At 37.6% G+C, this 19,291-nt stretch overlaps 1 protein-coding gene across 1 annotated transcript in view; it reads left to right on the forward strand.

Annotated features, from left to right (window-relative positions):
• Positions 1–19,291, forward strand: part of cpne7 (copine VII) — a 47,613-nt gene that overhangs the window by 19,595 nt on the left and 8,727 nt on the right. The window contains exons 8-15 of the mRNA XM_077518478.1: positions 73–171; positions 311–397; positions 891–950; positions 1,476–1,609; positions 10,266–10,320; positions 12,932–12,983; positions 15,827–15,960; positions 16,489–16,725. Of these exons, the coding sequence (XP_077374604.1) occupies positions 73–171; positions 311–397; positions 891–950; positions 1,476–1,609; positions 10,266–10,320; positions 12,932–12,983; positions 15,827–15,960; positions 16,489–16,725 (858 nt within the window). The remainder of the gene's footprint in view (positions 1–72; positions 172–310; positions 398–890; positions 951–1,475; positions 1,610–10,265; positions 10,321–12,931; positions 12,984–15,826; positions 15,961–16,488; positions 16,726–19,291) is intronic.

The raw sequence follows: 19,291 nt of genomic DNA on the forward strand, positions 1-19,291 counted from the left end.
AGTGCTTGATTGTGTCGGTGTACGTACGGGTCCGACAGTGTTGTGTGTGCGTGTGTGTGTGTATGTCTACAGTGCCTAGTGTGGGATTACGACTCCAGGGGGAAGCATGACTTCATTGGAGAGTTCTACGCTACTTTCAGAGAAATGCAGAAAATCTCCAGCGGAAATAAGGTCAGTGAAGCAGAGGTGTTGGAGAGACAGTTATGTCACTATTCGCATCTCATCGTTGAAACCTCTCATAGACCAAACAACTGCCTCATCAAGTGCCGAAAGCATATTTCCTACCTATGATGTCGTTTTTATATTTCAGGTGACGTGGGATTGTGTGAATCCCAAGTACAAACAGAAGAAAAGAAACTATAAAAACTCAGGCGTTGTCATCTTAAATGATGTCAAGGTAAGATTTGAGTTTCACTTCACACTGACTGGCCTCAATAATTGGCACATTTGCTTTTTTTTGTTTTGTTTTTTAAGTCACATGATTCATCTTAGAAAAACAGACTCAAGATTGCATCAAATTTGGCCTTCACTAAGAAGGGAATGAGAAATGCATGATAGTAAACAACCGCACAACATCCCAGCTGAATTTCTATGGATTTTCTCATGCACTCTTATTATTTGGTATATACAATATGTGGTGCCATTCAAGCTAGAATCACAACTAGTTCCTATAGACAAGTATATAACCCAGCATTTTTTAGTGTCTAAGGCGGTTGCATGTGAGCGTACATTTCTCATTGTATTTCAAATCTCATTAAAATACTTATTTTATTTTTTTAACAAAACTACAACATTCAATATGACAGTGTTTGCCTTAAACAGATGGTTATAAGCAGATGGCGAGCACCCACTCAAAAGACTGTAAGAATTATTTATTTTTTTCCCTGTAGCTCCACAGAGTTTACTCCTTTTTGGATTACATCATGGGCGGATGCCAGATTCACTTTACGGTAATAATACTGTTTTCTCACCTCTCTGTCACTGCCATTTTAATTGCTTGCGCTGCATGAACTAACTATAGGCTTGCATCACACACAATGTGCTTTGTTTAAAGTCAGAATTGTTCAACTTTTTTGTGCTGTGCACACTCGCATATGTTTTCCCTCCCTGTGCACGGTAACAATTATTATTGTCTGCACTCTGCAGCATGGTGGATTCAGTTGAGCCTCCTTCAACTTGTGCCCTTCGGTGGGCCCCCTCTTGTGCGCCTTTCCCATCATCAGTTGGACTCCTGAAGCAATGAATATTAATTCTGAACACCACCGCGGTACATAAAGTTTGTCAGAATCCAAACGGAAGGGAATTTGTGCTCATTCCGCGTGGGCGTATAAAGAGCAACAACTTGGCCCCATTCGCATCATTTATTCTGCATATTTCTGGATCGCTGACACGAACTGACATGATTGTTTCTTGAGATAAACGGTTGCGTTGTTGACCCTGTGCTTTTCATATCGCACTATTCTCCTCCTCGATAGGTCGCCATTGACTTCACAGCTTCCAACGGAGACCCCAGGAACAGCTGTTCTTTGCACTACATCAACCCCTACCAGCCAAACGAGTACCTGAAGGCTCTGATAGCCGTGGGCGAGATCTGCCAGGATTACGACAGGTTTGTCACAGTTTTGTGGCGCTTCTTCCATTTTGGCTCATTATGTTATCATTTAACATTTAATTAGTCTGAAAATTATTTTACAAATAATGTTTATTTGTTCATTTAACTTATGCCAGCGATATATAGTGACAGGCATAATGCTTAAATGCTCATCTGCTTGTTGGAAGAAGGAACAATTAACTTGCATATCCACCTGTTGACATTCATAATTAATAATTACTTTGTGTTCCAACTAAGCAGGCCCGGATTTTACACCAAGTAAATTTGTGAGTAAATGAAGACAAGATAATTGCTATCTAAGTGTATACGTTTTGTGAAATTTTCATTTGGTGGTGTGCGCTAAAAACTTTCTAATGTAAATTATGTGCTTTTGTCCAGTCATGGTCTTGAAAAAATGTCTGCTGGCAGTCTTCATAAATGTACATCTAAAATGTCATATTTTAAGTAGTCACCCAGAGGGCAAAATTAAAATTAAATTTAAAGTTAACTCTATGTCTTATAGACAACTTTTCTGCCGAGCTATGTCCCCGCTACTGCTAGACAGACAGATAATTCCTGCAATTATTAACACCTGTTAATGATTCTTTCACTTTTATTCATCGTAGAGATGACTCAAGAATGTGTAAAGCTGGACCAACAAACACAAAAACACTTCCATGCTGTTGTAAAATAAAATACAGTAAAATGGTGAGCCCCAATTGTCTGCTATATAAACAATGAGCTAAGGTAATGCTAATGTTCATGAGCTAATGCACTATTTTTTTTTTAACTGTAAGTACAGTAAATATATTTACTGTATAATGACTACATTTCACACAGAACATTTTCAGTATACATTTGACTCTTTTACAATACTTTATCTAGTATTTGTTGAACTTTACAACATAGAGAAAAATTAGACAACTTTTCTGTGTGAATTTCAATGTGTTGTGTTGTAATGTGTAAATGTAAATACTGTATTAAAAAAAGGCAAAAAAAAACCATCTGATTCTTGCTGATTTTAAAAACGATAATATCATCCGATTAACCGATGAGGCCAGTTAAGTCATGCTTTATCAGTCCTTGCTTCTGTGTGTTTAACACATCAACATACTGAGTGACATCATTACCAATCACTATTAATAGGCGTTTTTCCACCAACAAGCCCAGGAACTTTGAGTTCTGGGTAAAGGGAGTTCTTGGTGGTAAAAGTTCCGCAGGGAATTTATGATTTGTGTTTCCACAGCGTTGTGCAGTTCTCGGTAATTAATTCAAATGACTTTGATTTAGTCCAGCCAGTGTAAAAACAACACCCCCAAATTTGACCAATCAGCCTTGGTCATTGCAGCCCGCCCCCTCAAAGTTCCTGCCTGGCTCAGCAAGACCCTGCTGCCAAGATAGTCCTTGGATGCCTCCTGGGGAATTTAATTATCCTGGTAATTGTTGTTGTTGGAAAAACACGCAAACTGAATTTTACCAAGGTAAACTGAAAAGTTCTCCAAAGGTTCCGGCGGTGGAAAAACGCCTATGACTCACATGTAGATGCTTCCTGATAATTGCATGAAAAATTATTGTGACTAAAAAGATGGGAAATCACAATATAGTCAGATGGTGAAGGATTTAAACAGAAATGTAAGACGCAATGTGATGAGTGACAATCTTAAAATCCTTGATTAAAAACTTTTGTCAGTCACAAAAATACGGATCAACCCGTTTGGTACTGTGCAATGGTTCACCCGGTGCTGATAGGTGGCCCGTATGCTTATTTATTGTTTAAGCTGTCTTTTGATTAGTGAGTGAGTCACTTATTGTCTGAGGTGCACAGAGTCTGTTTGGTTCTGTGCTGGCATGGCACGGTTGTGTGAATCTAATCTGCAAACCAGCAGAGTCACCAACGTTGTTATAATATTCTGGACACACTGCTTGTAGCACCTGATCATGTGTTTCCATTTGGACTGGGAAAAATATATTAGTATGATGTCATTTTGACCTTTAGATCAGCCATTGGCATTTAAATCCCATTTTATTAGTACTTTGTATGAAATGATTTCACTGACATTTAATGGTTCATTCTTGCATAACTTGCGCGTAATAGCAACAAGTGTATTTCTTTTGTAATTATATGTATGTTAATTCTTATCAGACCTTTGTTGTCACACAAAAGACATTATAGTTATTATAGGGGCATATGGCAGATCAATAAAACGTGATTGTTAAATATATAAAATCAGTGATGTGTTGCCATAGTGAAGTGTGGCTGAGCATGTGAAGTGCTTTCATTACATTAGGAAATTGGTTGAAATTCCTGCCTGCTGAATGGAATAACACATTAAACCAGATGAAAGCGGACAGCTTTTAATAAACACTTGTAACATGGCGCTTATCACGTGCTCCCCCCCCCCCTCGCCCCCCCAATGCTACCTTTAAGTGGATTAGCTTGATAGTTTCTCTTTAACTGTGAACTTTTCTCATCAACATTACATTTATTTCTTCTAATTCAAGTTTCACTTTTTTAATTGAACTATTGATGTTAATGAATACAAAGTTTATTTATTGAGACGCATGTGGGGAGAAAGATAAATACCCCGGTATAATTTCTACATTCCCGTCTAAAGAGAGCACCGTTGGTCTCTAAACTTCATGCAAGAAAAGCATTTTAGTTTGCGAGTTGTTGTGACAAGATATGCAAATGGTCCAGTATGCTCCGATCGGTACGCCGTGCTATTTTCATGGAGCGTTGTCTCCATGTGCTTCCTCGTGTGGACAACTGTGCGATAAGGTTTTTTCTCCGCATCTGTTGCTACTAGCGCTCATCCGCTTTGCTTGCATGGGCTCATTACCCTCAACCACACAACACATCACATGTGGTACAATAATAAGTAACACAACCGCACTGGGGGTGAGCGGAATCACATCGTGAATCACGGCAGAAGCAGACTTAATCGGTTTTGCTTTTGTTTTGGCTTCAGTTTGACATGTCCATGTTGAAGAGGAAGATGGTGATGCATATTCAAATTATTGCACGCACACAATGTTAGTTATCAGGAATATGCCGATTAATGGGAACAGATGACCTGTTTTGGAGCGAGACCTCCCTCATCTGTTGAAACTAAGCCAGATGAGGATTAATACTGGATCCTGATTTATGCAGATCCTCCTATTGAATATCAGGGGAGGACTGTCTGGCTAATTATAGCATCCCAGAGATAACGCCGGAGACAGTGAATGAATACTTGTCATTTAGTTTATCTACGTGTGTGTTTACATGGAAACACAAGAGCATCTTCCATGCTAAGGAGTCTTGGAGTGAAGAATGTAGTCAGACCTTCCCTGGAATACTGAAATGTAGAGCTACAAAATGTGGGCAAGCAAACCTTTTAGCCTTTAGTGGATCGAGGTGATGTGGGTTTTTCGAGTCCTTGCAGAGGAGTGCATGATGGAGCCAACATGACAAGCTTTTGTCTGTGTGGGCACAGGCTCATTTACCTTGCTGAGTGTGCCATTATGCGCCACGTGCTGACAAAGTGGGTTTAAAAAAAAAAAAAAAAAAAAAAAGAAGACCACTGTGCACCTCATTGGAAACCCTATATGGTATAATAGAAATCATCTGTGTGTTCATATACAAAATATGGATTTTGAAGGTTAATGTGGGGAATGACACCACGTGGCTGGATAATGAATCCTATTTGTTTGTAACATTATTGCAAAAATTGTGCCCACATTTGGTATGAGCATATGCTGTACTAAATAGGAACAGGCTGCGCAGCTTGACTCACTCGTCCCTCAGTACAGAACACATTTATTGCAGCAAACAAATCAGCATTCTTTCAGTGGTGACTTCATTCTGCAGGTTGTTGATATCAGCTGTTTTAAAGGTGTGGAGTTATGAAACGAGCCACACATTTGAATCATTTTATTCTCATGGGACTGTGTAACATACTACAGTAGTAATCAAATCCACTGATGAGTTTGGTCAACTCAAATATCTGGAGAAAACCGATTGCAACATTTATTTAAGTTTACATACAGTGAATAAGCATCATGGTCAATGTTTTTATCATCATACATTAACTCATTCACTGCCGGGCCGGCCATTTTCACTGAAGCAACCCCCTTCACTCCCGGCTGTTTTACTGGATTTTGACTGATTTTGAATATTGTGTTTTATTGCTCTCAAAACATGGCACCTACCAAAATAAAGATTAGAGTCTCTTCTTTCATCAGGAAAAAAAGTATATTTCTATCTGTTTCTGTTTTGTAGCAATTAGCATTAGAATATAACTAAGTTTCATCATTATTCATAAATCTGTTGAAAACAGTGGGGAAAACAGCTTTTTGCAACATGGCCCTGGTTGATCTCTTATACTCTGCTGCCACCTTCTGGCCGTTTTTGTAATAACTACCATTGCTTCACCCATTCTCTTCAGTTCAGAGGCTGCATCAAAGCCTTCTGTATGCTCTAGCATACAAAAAAAACAACATAAAAACATAACAAAACAAAACGTATAAATATGTCTTTGGGAGCATAGTAATAGTTAAAAGAGGAGCAAATTGGTTAAACGTAAACAATTTATGATTAGGCTACAAGTGGCAAGTGTATTATCTTAAAAGACATAATTACCTAAGTAATTTTAACTTTCTGTCATAATGTCAATTAAAAAAAGTAACAATGAGCTTGCTCAATTGTCTTGTTTTTCAAAAGGTTCACAAATGACTTGGGCTTATGCTATATGCTAACGATATGGGCACAAACCACTCCATGGCTGAGTTGCTAACGCGTAGCACAATAAGCTAATTTAGCCATGTCCATTTTCACCCAATGCTCCAGTCATGGTTTGGAAAAGATGTCTGCTGGCAGTCTTTGTAAATGTACATCTAAAATGTCATATTTTAAGTAGTCACCCAGAGGGCAAAATTAAAATTAAATTTAAAGTTAACTCTGTGTCTTATAGGCAACTATTCTGCCAAGCTATGTCCCCGCTACTGTTAGACAGACCGATAATTCCTTCAATTATTAACACCTGTTAATGATTCTTTCACTTTTATTCATCGTAGAGATGACTCAAGAATGTGTAAAGCTGGACCAACAAACACAAAAACATTTCCATGCTGTTGTAAAATAAAATACAGTAAAATGGTGCTATATAAACAATGAGCTAAGGTAATGCTAATGTTCATGAGCTAATGCACTATTTTTTTTTTAACTGCAAGTACAGTAAATATATTTACTGTATAATGACTACATCTCACACACAACATTTTCAGTATACATTTGACTCTTTTACAATACTTTATCTAGTATTTATTGAACTTTACAACATAGAGAAAAATTAGACAACTTTCTGTGTGAATATCAATGTCTTGTGTTGTAATGTGTAAATGTATATCCTGTATAAAAAAAAAAAAGGCAAAAAAAACCCAAACTCATTCTTGCTGATTTAAAAACGATAATATCATCCGATTAACCGATCAGGCCAATTAAGTCATGCTTTATCAGTCCTTGCTTCTGTACTATGTTTAACATATCAACATACTGAGTGACATCATTACCAATCACTATTAATAGGCGTTTTTCCACCAACAAGCCCAGGAACTTTGAGTTCTGGGTAAAGGGAGTTCTTGGTGGTAAAAGTTCCGCAGGGATTTTATGATTTGTGTTTCCTCAGCGTCGTGCAGTTCTCGGTAATTAATTAAAATGACTTTGATTGAGTCCAGCCGATGTAAAAACAACACCCCCAAATTTGACCAATCAGCCTTGGTCATTGTAGCCCGCCCCCTCAAAGTTCCTGCCTGGCTCAGAAAGACCCTGCTGCCGAGATAGTCCTTGGATGCCCCCTGGGGAATTTAATTACCCTGGTAATTGTTGTTGGTGGAAAAACGCGCAAACTGAATTTTACCAAGGTAAACTGAAAAGTTCTCCAAAAGTTCTTACGGTGGAAAATGGCTGAGTTGCTAACACGAAGCACAATAAGCTAATTTAGCCATCTCCATTTTCACCCAATGCTCCCTCTTATCAAGTAGCACAAAACAGATTGACTCAATTGCACAACACCAGTCAGAAAATATCCATATTAATATATAAGATATTTCACCACATTTCAGGTAGCCCAAGTAAACAACTCTTCTATGTCATCTGACCAAGGCAGAGCAACTGAGAAAACAGGGTAATTGGCTTCAACGAATGCTTTCAGCCATCTTCTCTACAGCCATATTTTGAATGAGTGTCAGTCAAAAAGATGTTACGTGAGGTAAACTCCTTGGAAGGGAGACAAAACTCCAGCCATGATTTGCATATCAACAGATAAGACCATTCAAAAATAGATGTGGTGGAAATTCAGACATATTTAACATGGTCATTGAGGGAATGGCTCATTAATTCAGGAGATTGCAATAAATGAGTCTGGGTCAGGGTTTGGACAACCAGCATAATGAGCGGAAAGACATTGGCTGTTTAATTGTGTGCTCAAAATTGATTATCCTGTGTAGTACCAGACTTTAACTTCAATTTTGGATATAGACATAGGTCTAACAAAGCAAAATTTACAGTGCAACTACTGGTTGCTCGACTCGGCCTACACCTTAATTGTACGGTTGGGGAAACACATACTAGCATTAAGCTCTGCTTAGAAGTGACGATAGTTAGCATACTAGCTATTATGTTTTGCTAAATTATTCAAAGACAACCAAACGTTTCATTAACTGTGAAAAATGCATTTCACAAACTTGATGATGGTGGTGCGGTTCCCTTTTCATCTGCACCTATTACACAGTTAGCATAACAAATATTTGATCACTTATATCATGACCCCAGAGTTTCATTATTCTGTTACATTTTCATGATGACTGAGTGATGCTAATGAGGAGACTTTGTCATGGTATTGACCCAGGAGTTTGTTTTCACCAACGAGGAACGCTATTACCGGTATAAAGAAAGCACATTGAGGAGTATGTTTTCTCTTATTGACATTTCAAACACGTAGGAACTGAAGATGGGTTAGCATGAGGTCGGTTGTGAAGTGCATTTACTGTGAAATAAAAATAAGTTACACTCAAATGGCTTGCGAGACGGACAGCAAAGTCCAACCAAGCACACCAAAAACAGTGTGGGGTGCGGGAGGATCCACTTTATGACTCAATTTCAATGTCACTTGAACTTTGAAAACAGCCTACATCTGTCAAAATCTGTGCTGGTTGTGTGATGGTGACATGTCCAAATAGAAATGTTTTTCCTAAGGACAGTGTGGCTTATAATGTGGAGAATTTGGGAATTCCCTCTTTGCCAGTTTTTTTTTTTTTTTTTTTTCCCCAAGCCGGTTCTTTGCCAGTTTTCCGCTTGGGAAGGAGGGAGGTGGGACTGTAGGTCAATTAATCGTAGTCATTGAAAACATTTCTTCAAGTCACATTTTGCAAGTAAAAAAGAAATGAGTCAGGAAAATTGTGAATGATCTTTACCAGATTTGGTTCATTTTTGATACTATAGATGTGATAAATCTGTAAGGACTTGAGCTTTGGATATGGATAGTCAATGTACTTATAAACATATACAGTATTGTATCATTATTATTCGTTTTTTTATTGTTTTTTTTTCTATTGAACCACAGACAGCTAAATTATAATAATACAAAGAGAGGAAATAGGCAAGCAATAATGTTGAGCGTTTGAATAATTGAAAGGCTGTTGACTCCATTCATTGAGTGTACTGGTACATTTCAGCAACAGAGACTCTTCACACTTAGGTTTTTTTAGCTACAGGTACATATAAAATCATAAATATAGTCAAGTATTATTAATAATATACAGTACTGTATTAATACGGCTTGCTCCTAGCTGGATGGAAGTTGGTGTGTATCCAGAAATGTATATTTTTGTTTTAAGCACGTTTAAATTTGGAATCACATAACAACTAATGGTGAAAACTAGCTTCACTATGCCACAGTTTAGTCACATTTTGACGTGTCGATTGGCCAAACATCTCTCCTTGACTGACTGCCTGTGTTTTGTGATCTGGTTCTCTGTGTGGTGTTCAACAAGTATACAAATGAGTTGAATTTCCCCTTGAGGGATTATAATTTGTATTTTACGGAAAATTTAAAAATGATCACTCCCTTTTATTGTTTACAACCTTGCATGTTAGTCACTAAAACCTCGCTGATAACATTCCTCATGGGGTAATGTAGCCATCAAAGAAGGCTTGTTGTTCCACAATCACTTATCTGATGTATGAGTTTCACATCAAGCCTGTTGACAAAAATGGTCGCACCAATTGCAGCCACAACTCGTAACGCAGCGAGCCCTGAATGCATCACTTCATTTCATCCGGCTAGACTTAAATCTTCATCTTGCCATTAATACCTGGCGGCATGACAATGAGCTCCCAATGTTGCGTTATTATCAAACTCATCTAAAGCGCGCACACGAGGGAAAGTGGAGAGGATAAAGACTGCGAAGAAGGGAAGGTGTAGCAGCTGCCTGCGGGGACCGTGGGAGAAATTTCAAATTGTAATTCAGCCTTTTAACATTTATGAAATGCAAACAAGCAGGAGGTTTGACCTTGGAGATGTGAACAGATGGATAAAACTATGAATATGTTTGAGATTACTGTCAAAAGCTTGCACAAATTCCACTAAACACTATATGTGCCTGATAGATTCGCTTCCATTTTTTTTCTTTCCAGTGACAAAAGATTTTCAGCCTTGGGGTTTGGTGCCAGAATCCCACCGAATTATGAGGTGAGTTCTTTCCTTTGTCCTCCCGTATTCAATTGACCTTCACTTCAGGTGACATTACGTACACTCTATATTCAGCTGCTTTTCATATACCCACAACCTGCACATGGTGATTTCCATAAAAAACTAATTGACAACACAATTCGTCATGCGATCCCAATTTCTCATTTAAAACTAATTATGTTGTTGTTTGTATTCATTAAACCCTTACCTTGGAATATCAACTGGTTCTGAGAAAATAACGTGTCGGGCTCAAATAATAGACCCCTTGGTGGTGATGCTCAATTTACATTCATTACATTCAACAACTCATAAACGGGAGAGCATTTTTCTAAGTAAATTGGACTTAGGCAACCGCAGGCCTCTTGTGATTGGCTGCGGCTCCGGGGAGAGAGGCATCCACATACATTACACACAAATTGTTTTTCATGTTCCAGTGGAAATTTCTGTCTGGAACAGCTAAATCTGGGCAAAATGGAGCATATGATTTGCATTAGGGATGTAACGATATCCAAATATCACAATACGATATTATCATGATATGAAGTTCACGATACGATAATTATCACGATATTGTGGGGACGTTGGCGATATTTAAAAAACATCACAATATTGTAAAAAAGAGCTCATACTAAAAAAAAAGCACAATATTGTGCTTTTGTACATAACAGCAATGTATATAAACCAACTACAATCTCTAATAACAATATTGAGGAACTTATTTGCTAATGCAAGCACACATTGATTGCTTCACAAGCAAATTAGGTTTGCCTTTATCTGACAATTAGCATAGATTTTAAACATAGAAGGCCAAAACATGCCTAATGAAAATTAAATTGCACTAATAAACTAGCCACTAGAGGGTGATAGAACTGCAAAAATGCAAATCAACCTGACTTTTTTTTAACAGATTTGTTCCTTTTAAATATTGTGAACATGACAACGACGATATTGTGGCAGTTTTAATATCACAATATCACGATATTGCCCTTATCGTGTTACATCCCTAGTTAGCATATTGTCTGTCTCACAGTCTAAGATTGTGAGTTTGAATCCCTGCTTGGATATTTATGTGCAGGGGCAGCCTTAGGCTACCATTCAGAAATTTTTTAATGCGGGTTTGTTTTACTCAGAGACAATTAATAAGAATTTTTGCTACCCCCCAACATCCTTTTTGCTTAAATTCACTCCAAGATATACAAGTAATGCATGGTTATGAGTTCGTACTCTAAAATAATTAACTTCTGGTTGGAAAAGCTTAAGTGAGACTAATTACATTAAATGTGCTGCGATGGATGGTCAGATGGAGCTGGCGCACAATAAAACATCACAGTGGAACACCTGAACAAGTGGCCATTACTGAAGTCATTAGTCACACTTGTGCATTACTGATATAATTTGTCACACCTCTTTATTACTGATGGTATTAGTCACACCTGTGCAGTGTGCAATGAAGGACGACCGTAGCAGCTAAAGGAAGATACGCATGATTGATTATAATAGCATCCTCTGCTATCTATCAACGGATTATATGTATTTTACATTCACGCTTTGAATCATTTAAAAAACAAGTACACAGCCAGCTGGAGAAGAGTTGCTTGCTTTGGCTGACAGCCGTCACTGCTTCCAAGGAAAGAAATTGTCTTTAATGACAGGAAGGATTATATTGAAAATGCATGCAGGTGATGCATTTAGATAGAATTATAGTTATCATCTCCACACATTAACATGTTACCTCACTATGTGGCAATTTTGTAGTTCAGAATGGTGAGCAAAGTAGATGTTTGGTTCGTCAGGATGCATTGTGTTGTGTTGGCAGTTTCAAATGGCGTCCTTTCAATAAATTATTTTTATGCAGGGTTTTTCAAACTGGAATTCAGTGACAAATAATTATGTGAACAAAAATAATTCTTGTAGTAACAAGAGCCAAATGGGCAATTACCGTAAATATAAATTTGAGTAGAAAAAATAATGACATATACAGAATTTTATTATATAGCTGTTAACCAACCAGCATTTTCAAACATTGTTTTCTCCCGGACAGCCTTTGCTTGTTTCCACTTTTCTAACACGTAATGGGAGCTTATGGGCAATGGTGGATGTTTGCGGAGCCTGGCCAAAATGAAATTTTAATTTTCAAAAATCTACCCTCAGCCTTAACTTTGAAATGTTTCCAAATTCTGTTTGATTTTTGACTTCTGTAACTTCCCTCTTCCCCTCTCTGCTTTATCAGAAAAAACAAAAACAAAAAGAGTAAATACGTAAATACCAGGAATTCTCCACTTCAAATAGAACCTCTGTAAGAACCTCGTCTTCCACTCCCTAATGGTTTAAATATTTATTTATTTAATTATTTATTTATTTATTTATTTATTTATTTATTTATTTATTTATTTAATACAAACTTAATTGTTATGAATTAACATTTTTCTCAGAAATTAAATAAAATAAAGCTCTAACAAATTCATATTATTTTTCTTCGCTTTTTTACATGACAAAAAGATTAAGATTAATTCCATTCAAACACATGCTTCAATTACTGTCAAACGGACCAGATTGTAACATTGATGAAGTAAATGTATAAACATTTTCAATTTGCTGTTTCTCTCTACAGGTGTCTCATGACTTTGCCATCAATTTCAATCCAGAAGATGATGAATGTGAAGGTAAGGTTGAATAGGTTTATGGAAATAAAGCTCCATTGCTGATTTGTACGTCAACATTCATTTGACTGAATTTTGGCTATGGGGAAAAATTAGTTAATTAGTTAACGGAAAATAACCCAAATATAAATGAAAAAAAAATCTTGTGGAGTATGCAGGGGTCAACTAGCTTTAATTTGCAATATCACCATTCACCACTTGATGGCAGACATGGCTTAGTTGTGCTGACGCCAGGTCTTACACTACCTATACCTGAGTAGGCCAAATAATTTTTTGCGGATTTTGAAAAATATTCAGGAGAAACATATTACCTCAATAATATTAAAGGAAGCCACCTTTAATTTTACATGTATGGCTTGATTGGCAGTAAATAGTTAGTTTAGCTACGAAACATGCATAAGAGCTGAAGAATACACCCCAATATTGATTTATTTAACTTTTTTCAACATAGAAGTACTTCCGTGTTGGAAAGCCCCCAAGTGGTGACGTAACAAGTGTGTATACTCGCTTGGCGAACAGTAGTTCACGCAGACAGAACGACGAGGAAGACACAAACGTCACTTATGCCTTACTGTATTGCAAAATTTTGCAAGGTGTCGTCAAGGAAAAACCCGCGAGGTGCACACTGGTATGTTATCCCCCCCCAAAAAAGGCTATTTGCGTAGAAAATGGCCTGCTAAGTGCTGTCGACCTCCCGGCAAGGACAAGCAGGCGTTATGTTACGTTATGTTTTATTAGCTCGTAAGTTGTTTATACTTCACAAATTGACCATGTTCATAATCTTATTTTAACAAAAAAATTATAGAATGTGGATTAGTGTCATTATCATCGGCATGTGCGACGTACTACATTTGTGTTCTGTCCCGCTGTTATTCCTGTGGTGCATTCCAGTTTCATTTGCATTTCTATTAATTTCGTTCGGATCCAAACCATTGATAACCAGCCTAGGTAACGGCGTCTCGCATTTCCTTACTTCATTCTGTCTATAAATAAACACGGTTAATACACAACCTTCTTGCAAGCTTTCGTTTACATCATCGTGACGCTACGCAAAAAAAGAAAAGAAAAAAAAACAGCTCGGGGAGGTTGGGCGCTGTAACGACGATACATATCATTTTACTATTTTTTTCTTTTTCCTGAAATAGTTCGGCAGTTCCACACGTTTTGCATTGCTCTTGCTGTGTGTCACTTTACCTGTTGGATATTGGCTCCTCCAAGACTTTTCTTCTTCACATCTTTCATCGCAACCAAAGCTATCCTGAGAATGTCTATTTAGTATTGCCATGTTGAATGTCTCATGTTCCAGGATGCAGTTGAGATTGTCCTCAAGGAACCGATCCTCGAGTTCTTTCATTTCCAGACAGCACACATTCATTAGCGGATTGTCCATTCCTGTGCAGTTCCCGCACGAACACCACTCAACAACCGCCTGATTCACTCGTTCTTTAAAGTTTATTTTGTGCCCGAAAAGACCATCTGGCGCCACAACTTTCACATCCAAGGCAGACTTTCCTTCGGTAGTGTTATTTTGTCGTGTTGGCTCGAAGCGATAAGGTTTAATCCTTCCGGGTTTGACGCTAGATGCACGGCTGCGTTTCATAGTGCTTCTACCGTGTAGCGTTTACACACTAGTGACGTAAACATCCGGGTTATTTAGTCACGTGTAACAAACATGCCGGCGTTAGATTCATTTTAACATCGGTTTAAAAGTTATTAAATGTACATAAAAAAATAATCACGTTACCAAATTAATTATTGAAAAAGTAGCAACTTTTTGCTGCTAAAAATGGATGAATAAGTAAAGTGTCCCTTTAAAATTGTGAGTGAGTAAATGAGTAAGCTGTTTAGCAGTTTTGTGCCATCCTTGAATGGGCATTTTTGTGCAAGAGAGCCCTTCGCTCTGGCAATAAATAAATAAATAATTAAATAAAGTAACAGTCTGTGATTATATTGTGGTTTGATTTGTTGTTTCGGTTAGCATAGTGGATCTTTTATACATGCACTGAGAAATAGCACATATTTAAAATGGTATTTTTGTCATATATCTGGTTCTGAAATGCGTGTTATGTGGCCCCGGGTAGCACTGATGAACAATTGTGTCCCCCTCCAGCATTTAAGTTACCTAGTGACATTTTTCCTCATTTAAATAAACAGCACAGCATTTTTTTTCGATTAAAGGGGGAAGCTGGAAGCGACTAATTCCATTTCCATTCATTTGGAGCCCATCCCTCTAATGTTTTCATGAAGTCCACTAGGGGTGTTAAAAAAAATCGATTCGCCGATATATCGCGATACTACATCGCGAGATTCTCGAATCGATTCAATAATCGGCATAATCGATTTTTTTTTTTTTTTTTTTTTTTTTTTTTTTTTTTAAGGATTCACACCTTGAGCATGGAAGAATGTTATATGAACGGAACATTAAGCCTTAATATTTTATTTTAATGCTGTTCAAACATGAAACAGATTACAACCTCTATAAGACTGAAATTTCAGATAAATAAATAATACATTTTCATATAAATCTTACACTCTACAAGCTTACTGATTAATATTTTCTAAATTTGAATGAAAAAAAATCGCAACAATCGACTTATAAATTCGTATCGGGATTAATCGGTATCGAATCGAATCGTGACCTGTGAATCGTGATATGAATCGAATCGTCAGGTACTAGGCAATTCACACCCCTAAAGTCCACATTGATCATCCAGCACAAGGACTCGATCTTGTGTGTTTTGAAATTGTCATCATCATGCATTGCCATTCTTTACAAGAATACATCTTCATCACACTGCTCCCCGCAGCTCCTGACTGAGGTTTGTGGCGTTGTTATGTTTGATCAGAGATCCAAGGCGTGGTTGAGGCATACCAGAACTGCCTCCCGAAAATCCAGCTGTACGGCCCCACCAATGTTTCTCCCATCATTAACAGGATAGCCAAACTGTCAGCTGGCGACGGCAACATTAAAGACGCCTCTGTGAGTGTCTGTCGACGCATACGTATGGATGGAATGCAGCCTTTGTGATATTGCCTCCCACTCAGTCCCTCAAGTGAACAGCCTGCGGTTTAACTCGCTCTTTACAGTAATGACGCCAGAAGCGTAGATGAGATGAAGACCTTTATAAATAAATAAGTATTGTTCTCTTATCTCGCATTGCTGTTACATATTTGTGGTGCATAGACTTTTATTGGCATTTTTTTTGTGACGCAAAAAGCAAATTATAGTATTACTGTTGGTTAAGCTCACATTAACTTTCGTCTCATTATTTACGCATGCTTCTTTTTATCATGTGGCCTTCGTTTTTTTTTTTTTTTTTTTTAACCGACAAAAAGAATATTCAGCTTACAATTTGTTATGTAGACAACAAATCATGCTTTTTATTCTCCTTTGAATCTATTAATGACACCACTCAGTTAAAAGTGCTCTTAACCACCCGTAAGCGCATCCCGCTGCATAATGAGGCTGATGACAACACTTAGATAAACACTCTCCATCATCCAACAGCGATACCACATCCTGCTCATCCTCACTGACGGCGTGGTGACGGATATGGCAGACACGCGCGAAGCCATCGTGCGGGCCTCTTACCAGCCTCTCTCCATTATCATCGTTGGAGTCGGCAACGCAGACTTCACCGACATGCAGATTTTAGATGGCGATGATGGTGTCCTGCGCTCGCCGAAGGGTGAGCCGGTCCTTCGGGACATCGTGCAGTTTGTGCCCTTCCGGGACTTCAAGACGGTGAGTTGCCTCTGTCAAGGACAAAATGTTTTCACCCATGAGGTTCATCTGTTTGTCTGTTTATTGTTTGAGTATAAATTGCAGTAGGCCATACTGTTTTTATACAGCTTTTAATGATGATCAGGTTTTCTAATGATGTTCAAGTGAATAGATTAAATAGCTAATCTCGATAGTGTATTTGGTTCATAAACCAAATCTAAAACCTCGGATTCTGTGTTTTGGCATGAACAAGGAGAGATGTGCCTTAAAGCAATAGCTGAGGAGGGTGGTGGGTCAGTGCAGCAAACTAGCAGCGGTGTCTCAAGCTTGTGCAAATATTTTACAAAAAATGAGACTGATCGACAGTCACTAGCAAAATTTGTCAATTATAAAACACAAGTCTTATTACATGCCAATCTGTAAAGCTAATGCTAAGTGAAAACAGTGTTTGGAATGTTACGTTATAAAAGTAATTAGTTATAGTTAAAAAAGTAACTGACATAGTAATTTAATTATTCATAATAAAAGTAACTAATTACTAGGCAAAGTAACTATTTTCATAACTTGTGATTTTTTTTGCTTTAGATCAAATAATGTGCAATTTTTGTATTTCTTTATTTATAGCAGTTTTCTAAATACATTTGAAATGAATAGAAAGGTAATTATAATCTACATAAACATCAGTAGTCTACTTAATAAATTATTGAAATATTAACTGACAAAGGGTGGTTTAACCTGGTTTGTGTGTAACACTGGGGCTGAATGTGATTGAACGAGTGAGTCTGTGGTAGGATCAACACGACTGAGAGAGTCGGTGACTATGTGTGCATGCAGTCAATAACACCTTCTAAACCCAAATATTGGCAATATTTGGTTTTGGAAAGGTCATGTAAACACACGCAAAAACCAGAATACTGGTATGTTCTTATTTGGGTTTTTAGAAACCCAAATAAGAACACTGGGTTACCTATTCTGTAACCCGAATAGTTGGTCATATAAATATCGTTTGAAATGATGGTTTGTGTCCTGCAAATGCACTTTTTGCAAGAAATCTTTGTCTTTTCTATAGGAACTGCTTATATATGTGCATGCAGTGGAAATCTTATGTTGACACTCGCACTAAAATCCATACTTTTGGTTAGTCCACTTGTGTGGGTGTCAATTTTATGATTCATTGGCCAATCTAAAGTGTTGAAAATGTATTGTTCTCTTTGATGATGCTATGTTAATGGTTGAAAAAAAACATGTAGTTTTTGGAGTCTCTTGAAAAGTGACACAAAGGTAAACCGACTACTTTATTATTGCGACTAGTGACCTGAATATGTCTTTTATTGACCGTAGAAAGTTAATAGCAGAAATAATGTGTATTTGCATAATGATGTTGCTCGTGCATCACAATTTAGATCGGGATATGTTTATGGGAGTAACTGTCCGCTCACAAATATAAATGGGTTATCCCAAATGTTTCAGAAACAGGAATTTTGACCTTAACCCAAATATTGACTTGCACGTAACAGACTCTGTGGTTTTTGGAGCAGCAGACAGCAAGCTCATTGATTTCACAAGACAACACAAGTGATTAAGTGTTGGCAGAGGCCTTCTGTCTGTTATAGGCTATTTGACATGATAGAGTGCAGGCTAGCTACCTGCCTTTTTGGAAAACCGACAGACGGCAGTCAAAAGCATCGCAGTTCGCTGTCATTTGCATGCCAGGCGAGTACCTTGAGGATGTGCACCAACTGTTTCTCTTCACAGCCTTATCAAAATTCGTATTTTCAATACTTGATGTGTGTTTGGGGTAAGGGAATAATGTGTTGCCAATGTTCACAGTAAAAGTGCAATTTACTGGAGAAGCGTTATCAAGCTTATTATTTTGAACGACACACACTCGCACATGTACACAATAAAAGCGGTTTGTGCCAACATTCATGAACAAATGTGACATTTTCGCTCATGTCTTGTGGTTTTGAAGAGACATTTTTCATTTTCTTAGATGACGACTCAATCGTTTTTAGATGCATCAACCGTGATGCTGCAAGACGTTAGTCTCTGAAGTGCAGTTGTTAAATGAACGTATCAAAGTGAGACATTTTTTGTTGTTGTTTTGAAGCATTTGTAGTTGAAAACAGATTGTTCATAGGGTTGACTCTACAGTCAATGGTTGACTGCTTGTGTCTGAATAAGAAAAGGCACACATTAGAAGGGTGCAATTTACAATTAAAAATAACATTTTAATGTACATGAGGTGTGTCAGAAAAGTTCCAGGACGGGCGTTTTCCCCTCCAACCACCACACAAACAGAAATCAAGCAGCGTTTGCTTGGTTTACTTCCTGAGAAGAGACGACAGACTTCTCAAAATGTCCTGAGCATCTGACACTTCTTAGCCAAGAAGAATTTCACCATGCAAGAACAAATTCACGACTCACCCAAACTGGCTCCATATCATTTTTATTTTTTTATTTTTATTTTTTATAATGTTTCCCAAGCTTAAGGGCGTCATGAAGAGGATCCAGCCTGGAACTTTTTTTTTTTTTTTTAAATATACCTTGTAATATAAATCAATTACAATTGTGCAATTACAGGATA

This window comes from Festucalex cinctus, chromosome 4 (genome assembly GCF_051991245.1).
Source record: "Festucalex cinctus isolate MCC-2025b chromosome 4, RoL_Fcin_1.0, whole genome shotgun sequence".
Classification (NCBI taxonomy): domain Eukaryota; kingdom Metazoa; phylum Chordata; class Actinopteri; order Syngnathiformes; family Syngnathidae; genus Festucalex; species Festucalex cinctus.